Source organism: Hemitrygon akajei, chromosome 4, assembly GCF_048418815.1.
Source record: "Hemitrygon akajei chromosome 4, sHemAka1.3, whole genome shotgun sequence".
Classification (NCBI taxonomy): Eukaryota; Metazoa; Chordata; class Chondrichthyes; order Myliobatiformes; family Dasyatidae; genus Hemitrygon; species Hemitrygon akajei.
In genome coordinates this window covers 54,994,277-55,015,893 of record NC_133127.1, presented here as the reverse complement: position 1 = coordinate 55,015,893, position 21,617 = coordinate 54,994,277, and the positions used below count along the sequence as shown (strand labels likewise).

Below are 21,617 nucleotides of genomic sequence, written 5' to 3'. Positions count from 1 at the left end.
ACCTATCAACTGGCATGTCTCTCTCCCCTCCCCCCACCTTTCAAATATACTCCAGCTATTTCTCCCCAGTCCTGCCAAAGGGTATCGGCCCGAAACGTCGGCTGCATTTTTTTTCCGTAGATGCTGCCTGGCCTGCTGAATTCCTCCAGCAAATTATGTGTGTTGCTCTAACTTTACAAGTATCCTATTTCCAATAAAGACCACTTTGTAACCAACTGTTGGGATACGGTATTCTCTCTTTTTATTGATGCTCGCTGATTTACCTACACTGCTGCAAAATTATTAATCACAGATCAAATATTAATTTATATAATAACATTTTTTACACTTGCATGAATTCTTTTAAGAAGAAATGTATTGTCAGAGAGGAAATCAATGTACTTGTCATGCTGCTTGTCCCACTGAATTCCTCCAATGTTTTGTTTATTGACCTAAAGCATACCCTGTTTCAGCCAATCACAAGACAAATGTGCAATTAATAATTGTGCAGGGTCGGTCTTCTTTTCATCTACCAAACTTAATTTTAATGAAGGAAGCTTAGTGTTTTTATTTTGACCTAATAATACATAAGAGAACTGTATTGTGCTTTCCAGTATAGTGGGATTGTTTTTTCAATCCGAATGAAAAAAGTCCAAAACATCCCAACACAGTTGTTCAAGAATCACTAGATTCTGAAATGGTTCTGGAAGACTAGAAAATTGTAAATGTCACTCCAATCTTCAAAAAGGGAGAGAGGCAGAAAAATGGAAACAATGGTCTAGTTAGTCAGACCTTGGTGGTTGGGAAGATGTTGGAGTCAGTTATTAAGGATGAGTTCTCAGGGTACATGGAGGCACATGATAAAATTAGGCAGTAGTCAGCATCGTTTCCTCAAGGGAAAATCTTGCCTGACAGTTCTTTTGGAATTCTTTGAAGAAGTAACAAGCAGGATAGACAAAAGAGAATTGGTACTTGGATCTCTAGAAGGCCTTTGACAAGGTGCCACACATGTGGCTATTTAACAAGCTACACGCCCATGTATTACAGAAAAGATTCTAGCATAGATAAAGCAGCAGCTGATTGGCAGGAAGGAAAGACTGGGACTAGTGGGAATAAAGGGAGCCTTTTCTGGTTGGCTGCCACTGACTAGTGGTGTTCCACAGGGGTCTGTCTTGAGACTAATTCTTTTTATGTTAAATCTCAATGATTTGGATGATGGAATTGATGGCTTTGTTGCAAAGCTTGCGGATGATATGAAGATAGGTGGAGAGGCAGGTAGGCTTGAGGAAGCAGAGAGCCTGCAGAAGGACAGACAGTTTAGGAGAATGGGCAAGGAGATGGCAGATGGAATACAATATCAGGAAGTGTATGGTCATGCACTTTGATAGAAGAAATGAAAGGGTTGACTATTTTCTAAATGGAGAGAAAATACTAAAAAAACTGAGGTGCAAAGAGACTTGGCAGTCCTTGTGCAGGATTCCCTAAATTTAATTTGCAGCTTGAGTCTGTGGTGAGGAAGGCAAATGCAATGTTAACATTCATTTCAAGAGGACTAGAATATAAAAGCAAGGATGTAATGTTAAGACTTTATAAAGCAGTGGTGAGGCCTCTCTTGGGAAATTGTGAGCAGTTTTAGGCACTTTATCTTAGAAAGGATGTGCTAAAACTGGAAGGGGTTCAAAGGAGGTTCACAAAAATGATTTCAAGGTTGAATGGCTTGTTATATGCAGACCGTTTGATGTCTCCGGGCCTGTATTCACTAGAATTCAGCAGAAAGGGGGGGAGTGACTTCATTGAAACCTATCGAATGGTGAAAGGCCTTGATAGAGTGGATGTGGAGAGGATGTTTCTGATGGTGGGAGAGTCTCAGACCAGAGGAGAGTGTCCTTTTAGAATAGAGATGAGCCTCAGAACAGAGAGTGTCCTCTTGGAATAGCGATGAAGAGCAATTTCTTTAGCCGGAGGGTGGTGAATCTGTGGAATTCTTTGCCACAGGCAGCTGTGGAGGTCAAGACTTTATGTATATTTAAGGCAGAGGTTGCTAGATTCTTGATTGGTTAGGACATGAAGGGATACTGGGAGAAAGCAGGAGTTTGGAGCTGAGAGAAAAATTGGATTAGCCATGATGAGATGGTGGAGCAGACTTGTTGTTCCTGGACCAGGACTGCTGCTGGATTGCTTTCAGTCATAACTTATTTAATTTCAAGTTAACATCAATGTTCAACATTGTCTAACAACATTCAAGGGATCCAATGCAGAATGTGTTGGAACATCTGTACCCAACCATCTAACTGCAATATTTAGTTAAAACTAGGACATGTGGGAAAAGCTTTTAAAAAGAAAAGTGGAAAAAATGCTTTTGACAGATCCAATACAAATCATACAAGAAGCAAGTTACTGATTGTGGCTGTTGCTCTATTTTCACTCATTTTGTGTGCTCACCAGAGATGAATTTCACCTTGTTTATGCTAACTATCTAAAATTAGTTATATCTTGTCAACAGACTTTTGTAATTGGTTATGGCAGAACTAGCTTTTATCTGAATTTCCATTTTTTGGCAGGATAGTGAGTCATTTTGCAAATCAATGTGGCCTATTAGCAAAAAAAGATTTTTTTAAAATAGCCATAAGGAACACTCTCTCATTGGTTTAAATTTCAAGGAGTAAAGATCTTCTATAACAGTATACAATCTTTTATTACTTTATTGACAGTGCTAGTTTCTTACTTATGTTCTTCAGATCCCAATCACTCCATCACAAAATCAAATCGACATCATAAAGTAATAAAGATACATAATTCACTGGAGGGTCATTCCAATACCCAGAGTGGATGTAAACTTCCAAGTGCCGCAGATTCATTAATATCGATCCAAGGTCAAACACTTCATCACAAATTCATTCACAATCCTGTAAACAACAGAAAAAATATTGTACAAAGGTATGTAATATTTTATCATGCAAATTAGCAATTATGTAATTATTGTAATAATGCAATCTGAAAGCAAAATAACAACAAAAGAAAAATTAATAATTTTTAGCAGTTCTAACAAATGGTCTCCAGCTTGAAATGGTAACTCTGTTTCTGGCCCCACAGTTGCTGCCTTACCTGTTGAGTGTTTTGGTCATATCTTGCTTTTATTTCAGGTTTCTTGCATCAGCAGTGTTTAAATTACATGTTTTATAATCCAATGTAAATCATTGTTTAAACCAATTTCATAAATTGGAGAAGCTCTGTAGGTTACAATTTCCATCCATGTTCTCCAATACTGCTGACTTGATGTCTGCAAACTCGCTACCCCTCAGAATAGACCAATGTGGTTCAAGGTGGCAGCTCACCCACCTTCTTAAAAGCAGAGCTGGATAATGAATCCCAATATCAGCAACAAACTCTATCTTTCCTGCAATGAGTCAATCACTTTAATAAAGAAGACATTAATATAAGTAGACAATTGCTAACATATTTCCATTGCTACATTATACAATTCTAAATGTCTACTCATTTCCTTAATTCAATATTCTTATCTTAAGAAACTACTTATTTCATCTACATGTTCATTCAGATTTCTTAATTGAATGTAACAGAATGATGAACGTTAAGAATGCTGTAAGATCTCAGTACATAATGATAGGTGACTGTCAGGGAAAAATGGAAATGTGAATAGGCAATTAGTGCAGAGCACCTCTGTGGCCATTCCCCTGAAAAAATAAGTATACTGCTTTGGATACTATTGTGGGAGATGACCTCCCAGGGGAATGTCATGCAGGTGGGGTTACTGGCACTGAGTATAGGTCCGTGGTGCAGAAGGGAAAGACGGAGAAGAGGGGAGCAGTAGTGATAGGGGACTCAGTAGTCAGGGGAACAGACAGGAGATTCTGTGGACATAAACAGGACACCCGGATGGTATGTTGCCTCCCAGGTGCCAGGCACAGTGACATCTCGGATTGTGTCCGCAGCATTTTGGAGTGGGAGGGAGAGCAGCCAGATGTCTTGGTATGTACAGGTTCCAGTGACGTAGGAAGATAAAGCAAAGAGGTCCTCAAAAGAGAATTTAGAGAGCTAGGTAGAAAGCTGAGAAGCAGGACCTCATGGGTAGTAATTTCTGGATTGCTGCATGTGCCATGCAACAGTGAGGGTAGAAACGGGATGATTTGGCAAATTAATGCGTGGCTGAGTAGCTGGTGCAGGGGGCAGAGCTTCAGGGTCTTGGATCATCAGAATCTCATGAAGTATGACCTGTTCAAAAGTGATGGATTTCACATGAACCCAAGGGGAACCAATATTATCACAGGCAGGTTTAATAGAGCTGTCGGGGAGGGTTTAAACTTATTTGGCGGGGGGGTTGGGAACCGGAGTGAATGGACTCAGGATAGGACGGATGGTAAAACAGCAAAGATAGCGTGCAATCAGACTGTCAGGAAGGGCAGGCAGATGATAGGACATAATTGCAGCTAGCAAAGTGAGTGTCGGTACGTTAGGGATGCAGGATCAAAAAGGATAGCAAATACAGTATTCAAAGTGTTTATATCTCAATGCACGGAGTATAAGAAATAAGGTAGATGGTGGATGATCTTGTTGCATTATTACAGTTTCTCAGGTATGATGTTGTGAGCATCACTAAATCAGGGCTGAAGGATGGTTGCAGTTGGGAGCTAAATGTCCAAGGTTACAGGTTGTACCAGAGGTATAGGAAGGTAGGCAGAGGGGGTGACATTTATCTGCTGGTAAAGAATGGCATCAAATCAGTAAAAAGATGTGACATAGGACTGGAAAATGTTGAATCCTTGTGGGTTGAGTTAAGAAACTGCAAGGGTAAAAGGACCCAGATGACAGTTATATACAGGTCTCCCAACAGTAGCTGGGATGTGGACTACAGATTACATCAGGAAATAGAAAAGGCATGTCAAAAGGACAATATTATGATAGTCATTCAACATGCAGGTCAATTGGGAAAATCAGGTTGGTAATGGATCTCAAGAGAGTGAGTTTGTTGAATGTCTATGAGATGGCTTTGTAGAGCAGCTTGTAAGGGATCAGCTGTACTGGATTTGGTGTTATGTAATGAATCGGAGGTGATTAGGGAGCTTAAGGTAAAAAAAACCTTAGGAGACAGTGATCACAATGTGTTTGATTTCAACTTGACATTTGATAGGGAGAAAGCAAAGTCTGACATAGCAGTATTTCAGTGGAGTAAAGCAAGTCACAGTGGTATGAGAGAAGAGCTGGCCAAAGTAAATTGGAAGGAGCTGCTGGCAGAGATGACAGCAGAGCAGCAATGGCATGAGTTTCTGGGAAAAATGAGGAAGGTGCAGGATAGATGCATTCCAAAAACAAAGAAATACTCCAAATAGTACAACTGTAGCTGACAAGGGAAGTGAAGGCTAATGTAAAAGCAAAAGAGAGGGCATACAACAAAGCAAAAATTAGTGGGAAGACAGAGGATTGGTGAATTTTTAAGAACCTACAGAGAGTAACTAAAAGAATTATTAGGAGGAAAAAGATGAAATATGAAAGCAAGCTAGCAAACAATATCAAAGTGGACAGTAAAAGTTTTATCAAGTATGTAAAAAATAAAAGAGAGATGAGAGTGGAAATAGGACTGCTAGAAAATGAGGCCAGAGAAATAAAAATGGGGGACAAGGAGATGACTGATGAACTAAGTGAGTATTTTGCATCAGTCTTCACTGTGGAAGGCACTAGAGATGTGTGCCAGATGTTGACGGGTGTGAGGGAAGAGAAGTGAAAGACCTAGGGGTACATAAGTCACTGGACCAGATGAACTGCACCCTAGGGTTCTGAGAGAGGTAGTGATAGATATTGGGAAGGCATTAGTAATGATCTTTCAAAAATCATTGGACTCTGGCATGGTGCCAGAGAACTGGAAAATTGCAAATGTCACTCCACTCTTTAAAAGGAGGAAGGCAGCAGAAAGGAAATTATAGACCAGTTAGCCTGGCCTCTGTGGTGGGGAAGATGTTGCAGTCAACTGTTAAGGATGAGGTTATGGAATACTTGGAGAGACAGGACAAGGTATCACAAAGTCAGCATGGTTCCCATAAGGGAAAATCTTGCCTGTTGTAACTGTTGGAATTCTTTGAGGAGATTAATAAAGAGGATGCAGTGGATGTTGTATATTTTGACTTTCAGAAGGCCTTTGCCACACATGAGGCTGCTTACAAAGTTAAGAGCCCATGGTATTACAGGAAAGTTATTGGTATGGGGTTAGAGCATTGGCTGATTGCTAGGAGACAGTGAGTAGAAATAAAAGGATCCTTTTCTGGTTGGTTGGCTGCCAGTAAGAAGTGGTGTTCCACAGGGTTGGTGCTGGGACTGCTTCTTTTTAAGCTGTATATCAGTGATTTAGATAATGGAATAGATGGCTTTGTTGCTAAGTTTGCAGATGATACAAAGATTGGTGGAGGGGCAGGTAGTGTTGAGGAAATGGGTAGGGTGCAGAAGGATTTAGACAGATTAGGAGAATGGACAAGACTGTGGCAAATGAAATAGAATGTTGGAAAATGCATGGTCATGCACGTTGGTAGTAGAAATAAATGTGCAGACTATTTTCTAAATGGGGAGTAAATCCAAAAATCTGAGATGCAAAGGGACTTGGGAGTCTTTGTGCAAAACAACCTAAAGGTTAACTTGCAGGTAGAGTCGGTGGTGAGGAAGGCAAATGCAATGTTAGAACTCATTTCCAGTGGTCTGGAATACAAGAGTAGGGATATGCGCTGAGGCTTTATAAGGCACTGGTAAGGCCTCACCTTGAGTATTGTGAACAGTTTTAGGCTCCTCATCTAAGAAAATATGTGCTGGCATTGGAGAGGGTTCAGAGAAGGTTCACAAAGATGATTCCGGGAATGAAAGCTTTATCATTCAAGGTACATTTGATGGCTCTGGGTCCGTACTCGCTAAAATTCAGAAGGATGAGGGGTATCTCATTGAAACCTTTCGAATGTTGAAAGATTGAGACAGAGTAGATGTTTCCCGTGGTGAGAGAGTCTAGGACAAGAGGGTACAGCCTCAGGATAGAGGGTCATCCATTTAAAACAGAGATGTGGAGAAATTTCTTTTGCCAGAGGGTGGTGAATCTGTGGAATTTGTTGCCATGTTCAGCTGTCAAGCTGGGTGTATTGGGTGTATTTAAAGCGGAGTTTGATAGATTCTTGATTTGACACGGCATCAAAGGTTATGGGGAGAAGACCGGAAAGTGGGGCTAAGGAGTGGAAAAAGAGGATCAGTCTTAATTGAATGGCGGACCAGACTTGACGGGCCAAATGGACTAATTCTGCTCCTCTGTCTTATGGTCTAATACAGTTACAAAAATGCCATTGATTTGTTTCGCAGATAAGCAAGCCTTTTAGAATTAATGTCCTTCGATAACTTGAGGTTCTGATTGTAATTAATGCCAAACTATTTTCATTTTGTAAAGGAAACCTGTCAGGTTTGACATAAGCTCATTAGTCCCAATCTCATATGTCGTTCACTAGGCGCATGTTCCCATTCCACCGCCACCACTCTTCCTCTCCGGCGCATGTCAGCAATGCATGGCTCTTGGTGTGGGTGGCTCTCCAAGGTACCTCAAGCCTGCTAGCCTGGAAAGTTCATTAATAGAGATTTGGTTTTTTTCCTTTACAAGGGAGGGTCACTTCAGTTTTCAAGGATTTTTTTGCCTTTTGATTTTGTTCCCTTTTCTATTTGGCTTATGACCTCATAGACACAGGCACCAAAATAAAAAACATCAAACATCTTGCTGTAATGATGCCTTATGCATCATAGCAGCTGATAGATAACCAGCCGAATGCTCTGTTGTCTCTTGGAAATCAGAACAGAAAACAAAATCAAAGCCATACTTTTCCAAACGTTTTCTCAAAATATGCTCAGTGATTGCATTACTTTTGGTAAGCTGGTTAAGTACCTGACACTGAAGAAGATTTGTTTGTGGAACTCTAACCTTGGTTCTTAAATTTATTTTTGATTTAGGTGATCAAATATTTGATTTTAAACTGAATAGTCTCTTAAAAAAGTTTGCTACAATGAGGGGATTTATTTAATTCAATTGGTTACTTAATGAGGTTGTATTTGCTGCAGTGAAGGATAAGGTATACTGAAAAACCTCTATTGTTTTACAAGTCCACCGTAGCATAGCAGTTAGCATGAAGCTATTGCAGCTCGGGGCGTTCCAGAGTTCAGAGTTCAATTCCCATGCCATTCTGTAAGGAGTCTCTGTACGCCCTCCTTGCGAAGTGCATGGATCTTCTCTGGGTCTTCTGGTTTCCTCCTACAGTCCAAAGATGTACCGCAGAGGTTAATCTGTCACTGTAAATTGTCCCTTGACTTATTTAAGGTTAATTGGGTTTGTCGGGGGTTACAAGGCCCCCGGAAGGCCCTACTCTACGTTGTACTGTTAAATAAATATATGAAAAGCAGTAACAGAGGGAAGAATATAGTGCTACTGTTACAACAATAGAGAAAGTGTACTGCTGGATCACAGTAAGGTGTAAGGGCCATGATGAGGTAGATTTTGATCTTTAACATACAAGAAGTCTATTTAAAAGTCTTCTAACAGTGGGATACAAGCAGTGCATGTTTTCAAGCTTTTCCATCTTCTGCGTGATGGAAGGAGCTGAATGAGTGAATGTCCAGGGTGGGAGTGGTCTTTGATTACTGGCTGCTTTTCTGAGGTGATTGAGAAGTGAAAAGTTTAGACAGAGTCCATGGAGGGAAAGCTGATTTTCATTATGGGGCTGAGCTGCATAAATAACATTCTACATTTTCTTGTGGTCTTGGGTAGAGCCGTTACCATCCCAATCTGACATACATCCAGATAGGATACTTTCATTGGTGCACTTATAAAAATCAGGGACCAGCTATATTTCCTGGGCCTTTTGAGAAGCCTAGCCTCCTGAGCATAGAGGTGTTGGTGTGCTCTCATGGTTACATTTAACAATCTTTTTGATCAGGTTATGGGGAAATCTTTTAAAGAAATAAACAATTATGTTTTTAAAAATCTGTTACGTATCTGCACTTTTTTTTATCAGACCGCAGTAGCTATTGGATGAAAGGCTTGTAAGTTTCAGTCTGTAGGTTTCAGTTTCTAGAAGGTGGGTACATTGTTTTTGATTTACTGCCCCTTTACTGGGAGGATGTTGACTAGCTTCTGACATTTCTTACCAACTATAATAACTAGAATCCCCTTAAAAGTTAAGACTTGCTGTGCCTCCCACTCTGAATTTTCATATAACTAAGCACTCACTAAGAATTAAACCATTTTGTCATATGGAAGAGACCTGTACACTAAGCTGTATTGATGGGCAGCTGCTTCAGACTTAATGAAATTCTCAATCGCTGTGCAATGCAGATAAATGTGAGGTTATCCACTTTGGTGGCAAAGACAAGAAGACAGATTATTGTCTGAATAGCATGGGATTAGAAAAGTGAGAGGTGAAGCAGCTCTTGTGCAGCCCTGACAAAGAAAGACTGGATCGACTAGGCTTATACTCACTGGAATTTAGAAGATTGAGTGGGGATCCTATTGAAACGTATAAAATTCTGAAGGGATTGGACAGGCTAGATGCAGGAAGCTTGTTTCTGATGTTGGGGAGGTCCGGAACGAGGGGTCACAGTTTATGGATAAAGGGGAAGCCTTTTAGGACCGAGATGAGGAAGAACTTCTTCACGCAGAGGGTGGTGAATCTGTGGAATTCTCTGCCACAGGAAACAGTTGAGGCCAGTTCATTGGCTATATTTAAGAGGGAGTTAGATATGGCCCTTGTGGCTAAAGGGATCAGGGGGTATGGAGAGAAAGCAGGTACAGGGTTCTGAGTTGGATGATCAGCCATGATCATGCTGAATGGTGGTGAAGGGCTGAAGGGCCGAATGGCCTACTCCTGCACCTATTTTCCATGTTTCTAAAATAAGTATACAGGCACAGCAGAAGGTTATGAAGGCAGATGCTATGTTGGCATTCACAGAAAGAGGAATTGAGTACTAGAGCAGAGATATTTTATTGCACTTGTACAGGCCCTTAGAGAGAGCAGTTGATTTCTTCATAGAGACATGGAATCAGACATTGATCCAGCTTGGACCGGCTCTCTGTCCCATCAAGTGTGGACTGACCTTTAAGCACCCATTAAAGCTAATCCTGCACTAGTCCCTTTTTATTATCTCCAGATTCTGCTCATCTAGCTCCCAAATTATATTGCACACCTACATTCAAGGGGCAGGTCGACTTACTAACTTAAACTCCTTGGCATGTGGGAGACAACTGTAGCATTTAAAGGAAAGTCCTGCAGTCACCAGGAGAATGTGCAAGCTCCACTCAGGAAAAAAAAGGGTCAGGATTGAACTCTATTAGTTTCACTGCTGTGTTATTTTATCGAAGGAAGGACATATGCGCTATGGAGGGTGTGCAGAAGGGTTTATCCGATTGATTCCTGGAATGAAAAGATTGAATAATAAAGAGAGATTAGGAATACAGAGTTTAAATTCACTCTGGTTTAAAAGAATAAAAGGGGATGTCATTGAAATTTATGAAATCCTGATGGAACTAGATCCAAAAAAATGTTGAGGAATCCAGGAAACATGCCTTAAGAAATTAGGATAGGCCATTTAGCATTGAGATGAGGAAAATTTTCTTCAATCAAAGAGTGGGGAAACTGTGAAAGTTTTTACAACAGAAGGCAATTAAAACCAAATTGTCAAATATATTCCAAGAAGAATTGGGTGTAACATAAATGGATAAAGAGATGAATGGATATGGAGTAAAGGCTAGGGCCAGGATACTGAATATGGATCATGATCATATGAAATGGCACATCAGTCTTGAATGATTCAATGACTTACTCCTGGTTTTAACCTCTTTGTCCATTTCTATTTCTATAGAACATAATTGCCAAATAACAATAGTAACTTGGCAGCTCCTAACACCTACTGGATTTTCTTTTCTTTGAGCTTGTGTATGCCTGTTCAATCAGAGATCAGTTTCAACTAAGTACCTTAGCTATTCTCTTTGGTGTTTTGAAGGCTGTCTTCATAAGCTAATTAAATATTATACTCACAGTGGTGACTACAGGCAAAACTTTGATATTAAAGCAAACACCAATGGAAACTTACATCAGAAGAGAATAATTAAAGAGAAAAATCTTCCTGCTTTCAATGAATTGTTGGAAAAGCGAAACTACACAGAACAAGTCCAAAGGTAAGCGTATGATTAAATGTGACCTCTGAAATCCATATGTTGAAGCAAATGTTATAAGAATTGGCCCCATGTGCATAATCCTAAAATAATATTTTCCACATGTGCTTATGTGAATTCTGCATTAAAATTTCCTGAGTTTGACATCTGCCTTGGAATAAATTTCTTGTTTGCAATGTCTTCTTCTCGGGATTCAAATTTGCTTGGTTGCTTGGCTGGGTTTAAGCCACAGGAAACCAAAAATGGATGAATTTCTCTGGCTCTTTTGTTCATCCATTCACTTAAAATAGCTAAAAGACTTGAAGCATATTTATCTTTTTATTCAGTATTTTCATGATCACTTCATAAAATAAATAAAAATGAAGATATAGCCTTCCCTGCTTTGGATACATTCAAAGAAATTTCTAATCAGTTGCCTTGGGAAAGTGATATTTGATCTTTTTGACTTGAAATCTTTATATTGGTGGTGCTCTAATATTTTAGTTTGCATTAAAGAATTCTGGGATAATGGCATAATGATAAAAGAATAACTGTCTACAATAGATCAACGAACTATGAGACTCGGAGACAAAATAGGAGAGGCAAGTGGGTCAGCAACTTCTCCAGAATATTCAGTCTCCTGACACGCCCCTTGTCTCCATAATCGATTTCCATGTTTCTGTGTAACATAGCAGCAGGCCATTCTGCCTATTGAGTCTATGCAATCCCAGCCGCATTCTGATTCTCCTAGTAGCCCATTCTCTCTACATTCTCATCAACTCCTGCAGATTTGACCACTTACCTATACCGGTGCAATTTCCAGTGGTAACTGCATAAGAATAAGGAGGATGTGTTTAATTAGTAAATCTAGCCCCATTACTAAAGAGGACAGTCTTCACTTACTGTCCTCAAAGTCAGGCGAAGCATTTAGCCAATTTTAGAAAGCAGCACCACTGAGATTTGTTTAATATAATAATCTTTACGGAGAATAGTCACGTCTGCCATCCTTTGTCCCTACACTCCTGGACTAAGGACTGGTACTGCAGGGCCTTCCTCTTGTGAGCCTCCTCGCATTCTTCCTCCCATGGTACTGTGTGATCCACCAGGATGATTTTCTTGTCTTCGGTGGAGCACAGAATGATGTCTGGTCGAAGTGTGGTTTGCATCACCTCCAGGAGCTGCAGCTTCCTCCCCACATCGAGCCTCAGCTCCCGTGATTTGGCAGTTAGCAGCAGATTGGATTGAGGCCTCTTTGATGTGACTAATGAAAATAACTACCCTGTTTGCCTCTCTGCCAGCTGGTCTCCTTTTAGACCTCTCCTGCTCCAGTGTGTCAGCAAGGGACAACAGGACCTTGTTGTGGCATCACCTATACTGTCCTTGTGTTAAAGCTGTTTTGTATCCTGAGAGTATGTGTGCCAGTGAACCCTGCTGACCACAAAGCTTGCAATTAGGGTCCTTTCTCAGCCTCCATCAATGCAGCTCTGATGCTGTAGGAAGAGTGTCATACACGGACCGCAGGGGGAAGAAATATGGAAGAGCTGCAGTCTCCAAAGCTCTGCCCAGGTGATCTTGTGCTTGGGAAGATCCCATTTTGTCCGGGAACCTGTAACCCCAACTCCACGCCTTCAATAATCACCTTTCGTTCTCGCGGTTCCGTACCTCTGCCTGGACCGTGTCACACCTACCCCTTGCATTTGCACTCCCCATCATTGGAAGTATGCAGAGCCGAGGCCTTGCCGTCCCAGGCATTTGTTGCCGATGATGTCTCTCAATTGCAGGAAGCTCAGTGCTGGGTCTGTGGCTGAGTTGGCAGGCCACTTTCGACCTGATCTTGTTGTGACTCCTACTTGATTTATTAGCTTGTCATCAGAGCCCCTCAGTATTAACACAACTCTACACTTTGCCACCTTATACTCCTCCACCGCCAATGACAGCGAGAGCTGTAGCAGGCCTGATCTTATGTAGAGCCCCACTGAAGAAAAACCCAGGTAGCTATGTTGTTCTGGGTTTCCAGTGCCCATCTTGTTTGGCATGGGTTACAGTGGTTACTGTGATGTCATCCATGAACGCCCGTATTGCAGGTTGTTGGATTCCAGGCTCCAACACTGGACCTCGGGTTACGTTTGCTGCTTTGTGGAGGTTCATATCTATGGCAAACAAGGTGGGGGAGATGGTACAGCCAGTTGGGATCCCTTTTTGGAGGCCTTGCTACCTGGCTGTATAGTGAGCTGAAATGAAGTGTAGCTTGAATCCTCCTACGAACTGGTGATCATGCCTTGCGTTACTGGCAGGGTATGGCAGTGGTCCAGGCCAACCTGGATGAGGATGTGTGGAATTGATCCCTAAGTGTGGGCTAGACCTTACCAGACAATTGTTCGGTCGCCTCTTCAACCCGGCTGCATGGATCAAATGGCTGATTATTGAGGTGTGTTCAAGGTACACAGAAAAATCAGGATGCCACCTTTCTGGATGGATGTATTGATGTAGTGGTTCTCCATTCAGTAAATGTCAGCCTTTTTGCAAGCACTGAGAAGCATATCTTGCACTCCACGCTGAGGAGGGAGATTGTCCTGAACTGGGGGATTGTAGAGGAATCATCTTCCTTGGGAACAAAGCATCCTTCAGCCAGTCTCCAGCTTCATAGAGTTTCCAGCAGGATAGAGCCTTTGGTCCAAATCTTCCTCATTATCTTCCACAAACTCCCGAGGAGTTTTGGGCATTTTTTATATACATTGTAGGGTATACCACTTGGTCTTGGGGTGGCAGATGGCTTTGCTCTCTTGATGATATCCTGGACTTCCTGCCTTGTGGGCTCTGCCATGTTCTGGGATGCTTGGTTTCCCAGAACCAAGTTGCTGGGACTCTTGGTTGGAGGACGTTCAGACTGAAATCTCGTCCCTGATTCCTATGGGGATTACTGTGTGATTACTGCAGAAGTTCTTCCACCTCCTGCTTTGAGCTGGTTAGGATGCCAGATTTTTGCTGGCTGAGAACCCTGGAGAACCTGAATTGTTTTTAAACAGATTGCGCTTTCATCTCTTTCTCCTTTCTTCACTTTCACAGCTGTTATACCCTCCTAAGCTTGTGCAGCTGTTCCCGCAGTTTGCTGGTTAGTTCTTTGACACCCTCTTTTTCATCAGGTGAGTTGTTTTTGAATTGTTTGTTCAGGATCTTTATCTCACTTCTCAGGAGGTGAATCTCCCTTTCCCTCCTGTTTGGTTGCTGTGATGGTTTAAGATCCCCTTTCTTTCTGTGAGTGGGTTTCACAGGCCTTCTAATTTCCTTAGTCTCTCTGTTCCCTTTCCTCATCTAGTAGCAGACATAGAACAAAAATGTGCCAAACCATATTTAATGTTTTCATTGAATGACTGAAGCTAGATATGGAAAATAAGAATAAAATAAGTATAAAGAACTGTATTAAATTCACAATCAGAATAGGAGAAGTGCTTTTGGTGGCCAGGTTACTGATTATTAAAATACAGTAAATGATCATCTCACAAGCATTAGACTAATGGCAGCCAACTGTTGACCTTCACCAACTTTTTGGCACCTAGAGCTTTGCAAGCAGATGTTCGGCCATTGAGTAGTGGGTCACAAATGAAAACCACCTTCAAGCCACCATAAAATGGTTTCAAAATTGCTTGTCATTTTTAAGTATTTATTTTCAAGGCTTCATTGTACTTTATTTTCATAATGTTTGCCAGAGGACTACAGCAGAATGCTTGGCAACAATTTTCGTTAAGATATACAAGGTCAATGTAGGAGGTCGGATGCAACACTTCATATTATATATTTAATTATGATTCCATTTACCTGTGGTGTGATTGCTTGGAAAACATTCAGAGGTTGAAACTCCATCATCTTCTGACATATCAGAAATAAGAATGCATTACTGGAGCTGGAAGACATTCTGGGACAACCACGTATTCAACAATATCATTCCCTCAGGACTAATAACTCATTTCAACACCAGAGCCTCTATACATCTGCAACTAGATCCTTGGCTTGCTTATCAGGAGACCACAGTCAGTGTGGATCAGTAATAACATCTCTTCCTCACTGACTATCAACATAGGCCCACTTTAAGAGTGCATACTTAGCCCACTGCTATACTCTCTCCGAACTCATGATTGTGTGGCTAAGCACATCTCAAATGCCATCTATAAGTTCACAGATGACCCCACTGCTGTTGTGGAATCTCAAATGACAATCAGGAGTCAGAGAGTCGTAGAACACTACAGCACCGAAACAGCCCCTTTGGCCCATTTAGTTTGTGCCGAACCAATAATTTGCTTAGTCCTGTCTATCTGTGTGCCTATCCAAATTTCTCTTGGGCTGGCAGTTTGTTCCACACTCACACCGTTATCTGAGTGAAGAAGTTCTCACTCATGTTCCGTTAAACCTTTCACCCTTAACCCATGACATCAAGTTATAGTCTCACCCAATATCAGTGGAAAAAGCCTGCTGTATTTACCCTTTCTATACTCTTCATAATTTTGTATACCTCTATCAAATAACCTATCAATCGTCTATGCTGTAAGGGGAAAAAATCCTCACCTATTCAACCTTGCACCGTAACTCAGGTCCTCAAGTCTCAGCAACATCCTTGAAAGTTTTCTTGTACTCTTTCGATCTTATTTACATCTTTCATGTAGGTAAGTGACCAGAATGCTCCAAATTTGGCCTCGCCAATGTCTTATACAACTTTAGCCTAAAATCCCAGTTCCTGTACTCAATACTTTGATTTATGAAGGCAAGTGTGCCAAAAGTTTTCTTTAAGATGCTATCTACCTGTGATGTCACTTACAAGGAATTATGGATCTGTATTCCCAGATCCCTCTGTTATTCTGCACACATCAGTGCCCTACCACTTACCATGTAAGACTTACTCTGATAGGTTCTCCCAAAGTGCAACACCTCACACTTGACTGCATTAAATTCCTTCTGCCATTTTTCGTCATATTTTACAAGCTGGTCCAGATCCAGCTGCAAACTTTGATAGTCTTCCTTGCTGTCCACGGCACCCCCAATCTTGGTGTCATCTGCAAATCTTCTGATCCAGTTTACCACATCATCATCCAGATCACAAACAACAAGATCCAGCACAGATCCCTGAGGCACACCTCTAGTCACAGGCCTGTAGTCAGAGAAGCAACCACCTCCTGCAAAGCCAATATCTAATCCAATTTACTGCCTTATCTTGAATCCCTCGCAGTGTCAGATACCCTGAGCCAATAGGCTTGTCCTGGAGTTATTTCCACTTGGCATGATTAACTTATTATTATTTAATTATTTCTGGTTTTATATTGCTATATTTCTTCACAATTCTTGGTTGGTGCAGCTGTAACGAAACCCAGTTTCCCTTGGGATCAATAAAGTATGTCTGTCTGTCTGAGCAACTAAACCATCTTGGCCAAATGTCCATGCCGGACCTTGTCAAAGGTCTTGCTAAAGGCTATGTAGACAACATCCACTGCCTTGCCTTCGTCAAATTTCCTGGTAACTTCCTCAAAAAACTTTTACTTTTTCAATATTAAAGTCCCAGTCTATGTATGGAAAGTTAAAAATCACCTACTTTGATGAACTTGTGTCATTTTTCCAACAGTCTGCAATCTCTGTAAATTTGTTCCTCGAAATCTCTTGGACTGTTGAGTGGTTGGTAATATTGTCCTAATAACATGGTCATACATTTCTTATTCATCATCTCTATCCATAAAGCCTCCCTAGCCAAGCTCTCTGATCTCTCCTGTCTGAGCACTGCCATGACATTTTCACTGACTAGTAATGCCCTCTCCCCCCTTTAACTCCTCCCACTCTATCATGTCTAAAACTACTGGAACATAGAACTACCAGTCCTGGCATTCTGCAACCAAGTTTCAATAATGGCAGCAATGCCATAATCCCACTTTGATCCATGCCCTAAGCTCATCTTCCTTCCTACAATACTCCTTGCACTGAAATATATGCAACTCAGAACATTAATTACATTATGCTCAACCTTTTGGTTTCTGACTTGTATCTAGGCTTACCAGTCCACTATCTGTATTGGTTCTCTGTTTCCCATACCTCTGCATCTCTAGCTTAAACACTGCCCCCACCCCATGCAGCACTAGCAAACCATCCCACTAGGATATTAGTCCCCCTCCAGTTTAGGTGCAAGCCATCCTTTCTATATAGGTCCCACCTTCACTGGAAGAGAGCCCAATGATACAAAAATGTGCACAGGCAGAAATCTTGAGATCACAACCCTGAAGGTCCTATCCTTTAATGCAGCATTTAACTACTGAACTTATTTTGCAGGACCTCATCAGCCCTTCTACCCATGTCATTGGTACCGACACGGACCACAACCTCTGACTGCTCACCCACCCACTTAAGACTGCTCTGGACATGAATAGAGATGTCCCTGTCCCTGGCACCTGGGAGACAACAACCCATCCGGGAATCGAGTTCTCGTCCACAGAACCTCCTTTCTGTTCCCATAACCAACAAATCCCCTTTCACTACAGCTCGCTTCTTCCCTTCTGAAGCACAGGGCCAGAGACCTTACTGCTGTGGCATTCCTCCACTAGGTCGTCTACCCCCAACACTATCCAAAGAGGTATAACTGTTGTTGAAGGAAACAGCCATAGGGGTAGTCTGCAATGACAGCCTATCCCCTTTCCCCCTCCTGAAAGCCACACAGTTACCTGTGTCCTGCACCTTGACTGTAACTACCTCCTTGTATGTACTGTCTATCAACCCCTCAACCTCCTGAATGATCCGGAGTTCATCCAGTTCCAACTCCACCTCTATGATGTGGTCTGTTAGAAGCTGCAGCTGGATGCACTTCTCATGGCTGTAGTCGTAAGTGGCAGTGAAGGTCTCCCGGCCTTCCCATATCCCGAAAGAGGAGCATTCCACTATCCTGCATTGCATCTCCACTGCTCTAAATGTGCAATTGCAAAGAAAGAATAAATCTACCTATGGCCTATGTCTCTCCTCACCGAAGCCTCAATGAGCCACTCAAACACTGGACCTCTCTCACAATGGCTTCTCCACTTAAACCTAACTTTATTGGATCTTGCTAAGTGTCTAATTATGGGAAATCCAATGCCTCCTTGGGAACTGTGGCATGCAAAACGTGCCTACTGCCACCATTCGCTTCTTTTAAACTGCCTCTCCCTCTACACAATCCAGTGTCTCCTCGGGAACTGTGGTGCGCAAAAGGAGGTGTACAGGAGTGAGGTACATCAGCTGTTTGAGTGGAGTCAGAGAAGCAATCTCACACTTAACATGAGTAAGACTAAGGAATTAATTGTGGACCAGGAGGGAAAAGTCAGGAGATCACACAACAATCTTTAATGAGGGCTTAGCAGTGGAAAGAGTGAGCAGCTTCACGTTCCTGGGTATCAATATCTCAAAGGATCGATCCTGGGCCCAACACATTAATGCATTTGGAAGACAACAGCAGCGGCTCTACTTTGTTAGAAGATTGAAGAGATTTAGTGTGTCACAAAACAAAAATCAGGATAGATATATTGTGGAGAGCATTCTGACTAGTTGCATCAAAGCCTGGTATGAAGGCCCCAATGCACAATAGCACAAGAAGCTGCCAAGGGTTGTAGACTCAGCCAGCCCTATCACAAGTACAATCCTCCCACCACCAAGGACATCTCGAAATGGTGCATCAAGAAGGAAGCATCCATCATTAAGGACCTTCACATCCTTAGCTAAGTCCTCTTCTCATTTTTACCATTAGAGAGGAGATGCAGCAGCCCTCACTTAATGATTTAGAAACAGTTTCTTCACGTTGTTACGTTGAACATTACATCGTTATTCTATGTTTTGCACTATTTCTCTATTTTTGTAATTTATAATTCTTTCTGTCTTTGCACTGTACTGTTGTCTCAAAAGAAATTTCACATCATATGTCAGTGATAACAAAGCTGATTCTGATTCTGATAGCAAAGGTATTTAATTGTACATTAAACCAGAACTCTGGTTGCTCTGTCACTTTGATGTCCCTTGCTGGATCTTCTCTCATTGCAACCACATGTCTATTGGATTTCTCCTTTATTTTTGGTGGCTTGCTCTTACCAGTATAATCCCCTTTGGTTGATGCAGGAAAGGTCCAAACTCAGGGCATTAATTGTACCATAACTGTGGAGGTCAGTTGGGTGTGGTGAAATCCTACTCTTTCAATACTTCCATGCCTGTATCTGATACATGAAAGAACTGCAGCAATGGTCTTGGAAAAAATTGCTAACAAAATACATTGTTAGGAGGGTATATTTCAAAGGTATAACATCAAATAACATTGCAGTCTTTTGTGTTACCTGATTAGTTCTCCCCAGGAACTTAGGCTACCATTAGACATGTACTGTACTTGATTAAAGCATCAGAAGCTGACAACGCAATTCAGAATGCTGGGCCCTGATAATTTTTTTCCTTGGGCTGGTTGTGATGTGCATAAGCAAAATGGTGAAGGGTCTCAGCCCAAAACATCAACTGTTTATTCCTCTCCACAGATGCTGCGTGACCTGCTGAGTTCTTTCAGCATTGTTTGTGGTGCTCTGAATATTCAGCATCTGCAGAATCTTTTGTGTTTATTATAAATAAAAGCCTATTTATAAAATAAAGTAATTTGAATTGATCAATCCAGTTAGCAGTTATGACATTCAAAGTGAGTGTTTGTGCTAAACATCATTTTAGAATTCCAAAGGAGGAAAGACATTAATATCAAATAAATCAAGAAAAAGTTGAGTATGAAATTCTCCCTTATCCTGTCAGGAAAAAAATCAAGTTATCATTATTCAGGGTACAGAAATTTTTAAAAAGCTGCTTTATATCACAAAGAGCAGTATGAAAGATGTGCTACTGCTATGCATTACTCAGGAAAGATAAAATCCCAAAGCTTGAGAAGTTAGATAATAAGATTTTTTCCTTCATTTGTAACCTTGTGAATAATGGGCCAAAAATAAACTTGCAGTGCTTCAATAAAGAAAAGTCTTCCACATGCATTTGCCTGGTCTCGTATTACCAGAGCAAAAGAAAGTCAAATGGGAATTATCAGGGAGAGTTCTGCACTCTTAGTTAAACAGGAGAAATTTCAGTTCCTACAAGACATTTAGGCTTAGTGAACAATTTATGCTGTAGCTGATGAATATGAAATATTGAAAAGACTGCATCTGAAACAACTGCCAGTGGTTTCTCATCCACAAAGCAATTACTGGCAAGTCATGTAAGACAGTGATGCAGATTCAAATCCTAATGGATTTGTTTCTTGGAGTTTGAAATTAATAGAATTCATTATAATATTCATGGAGTTCACTCCAGCTATCCAGGAATTCACCAAACAAAAAATTGAATATGGATTGACAGAGTGCAACACTCTTTTTGAATTCTAATTGATTTAGGATTATTATAAAAGTTATTAACTCGGTCAGCTCCATCATGGGCACCAGCATCCCAAGCACCTAGGACATTTTCAAGGAGGATTCCTTAAAAAAAGCATCATCCATCAATAAGGACCACCTCACCCAGGACATGCCCTTTCTCATTGATACCATCAGGGAGGAGGTACAGGTACCTGAAGATACACACGCAACATTTCAGGATTAGTTTCTCTCCCTCTGCCACCAGACTTCTGAATGGATATTGAACCCATGAACACTACCTCACTACTTTTTTTTCTCTTTTTGCACTACTTGTTTAACTTTTTAAATATAGATAGATAGATAGATACTTTATTCATCCCCATGGGGAAATTCAACTTTTTTTCCAATGTCCCATACACTTGTTGTAGCAAAACTAATTACATACAATACTTAACTCAGTAAAAAATATGATATGCATCTAAATCACTATCTCAAAAAGCATTAATAATAGCTTTTAAAAAGTTCTTAAGTCCTGGCGGTTGAATTGTAAAGCCTAATGGCATTGGGGAGTATTGACCTCTTCATCCTGTCTGAGGAGCATTGCATCGATAGTAACCTGTCGCTGAAACTGCTTCTCTGTCTCTGGATGGTGCTATGTAGAGGATGTTCAGAGTTTTCCATAATTGACCGTAGCCTACTCAGCGCCCTTCGCTCAGCTACCGATGTTAAACTCTCCAGTACTTTGCCCACGACAGATATATGTACTTACTGTAATTTACAATAATAATATTTTATTATTATGTATTGCATTTTACTACTGCCACATAACAACAAATTTCATGGCATATGCCAGAGATATCAAACCTGTTCTGAATTTGATTCTGATTCTGGCATAGAACATAGAACAGCACAGTGCAGGCCCTTCAGCCCACAATATTGTGCTGACCCTTTAACATACTCTTCAGATCAATCTAACCCTCCATCTTTCTTTCATGTATGTGCCTCTACCATTATCCCCGCAGTGCATTCCATGTATCCAACACTCTCTGTGTAAATAAAACTCCTCTCTCTATATACTGAAACATGTTGACATCTGCACACAA

The 21,617-nt window shown here is 41.1% G+C and overlaps 1 protein-coding gene across 2 annotated transcripts in view; it reads left to right on the top strand.

The window, feature by feature from the left end:
• The window catches only part of LOC140725910 (uncharacterized), a 53,068-nt gene that overhangs the window by 9,407 nt on the left and 22,044 nt on the right, over positions 1 to 21,617 (top strand). The window contains exons 5-6 of one of the 2 annotated variants that reach the window (XM_073041845.1): positions 2,718 to 2,916; positions 11,039 to 11,176. In XM_073041845.1, the coding sequence (XP_072897946.1) occupies positions 2,718 to 2,916; positions 11,039 to 11,176 (337 nt within the window). The remainder of the gene's footprint in view (positions 1 to 2,717; positions 2,917 to 11,038; positions 11,177 to 21,617) is intronic. The other variant, XM_073041846.1, reaches the window with a different exon arrangement.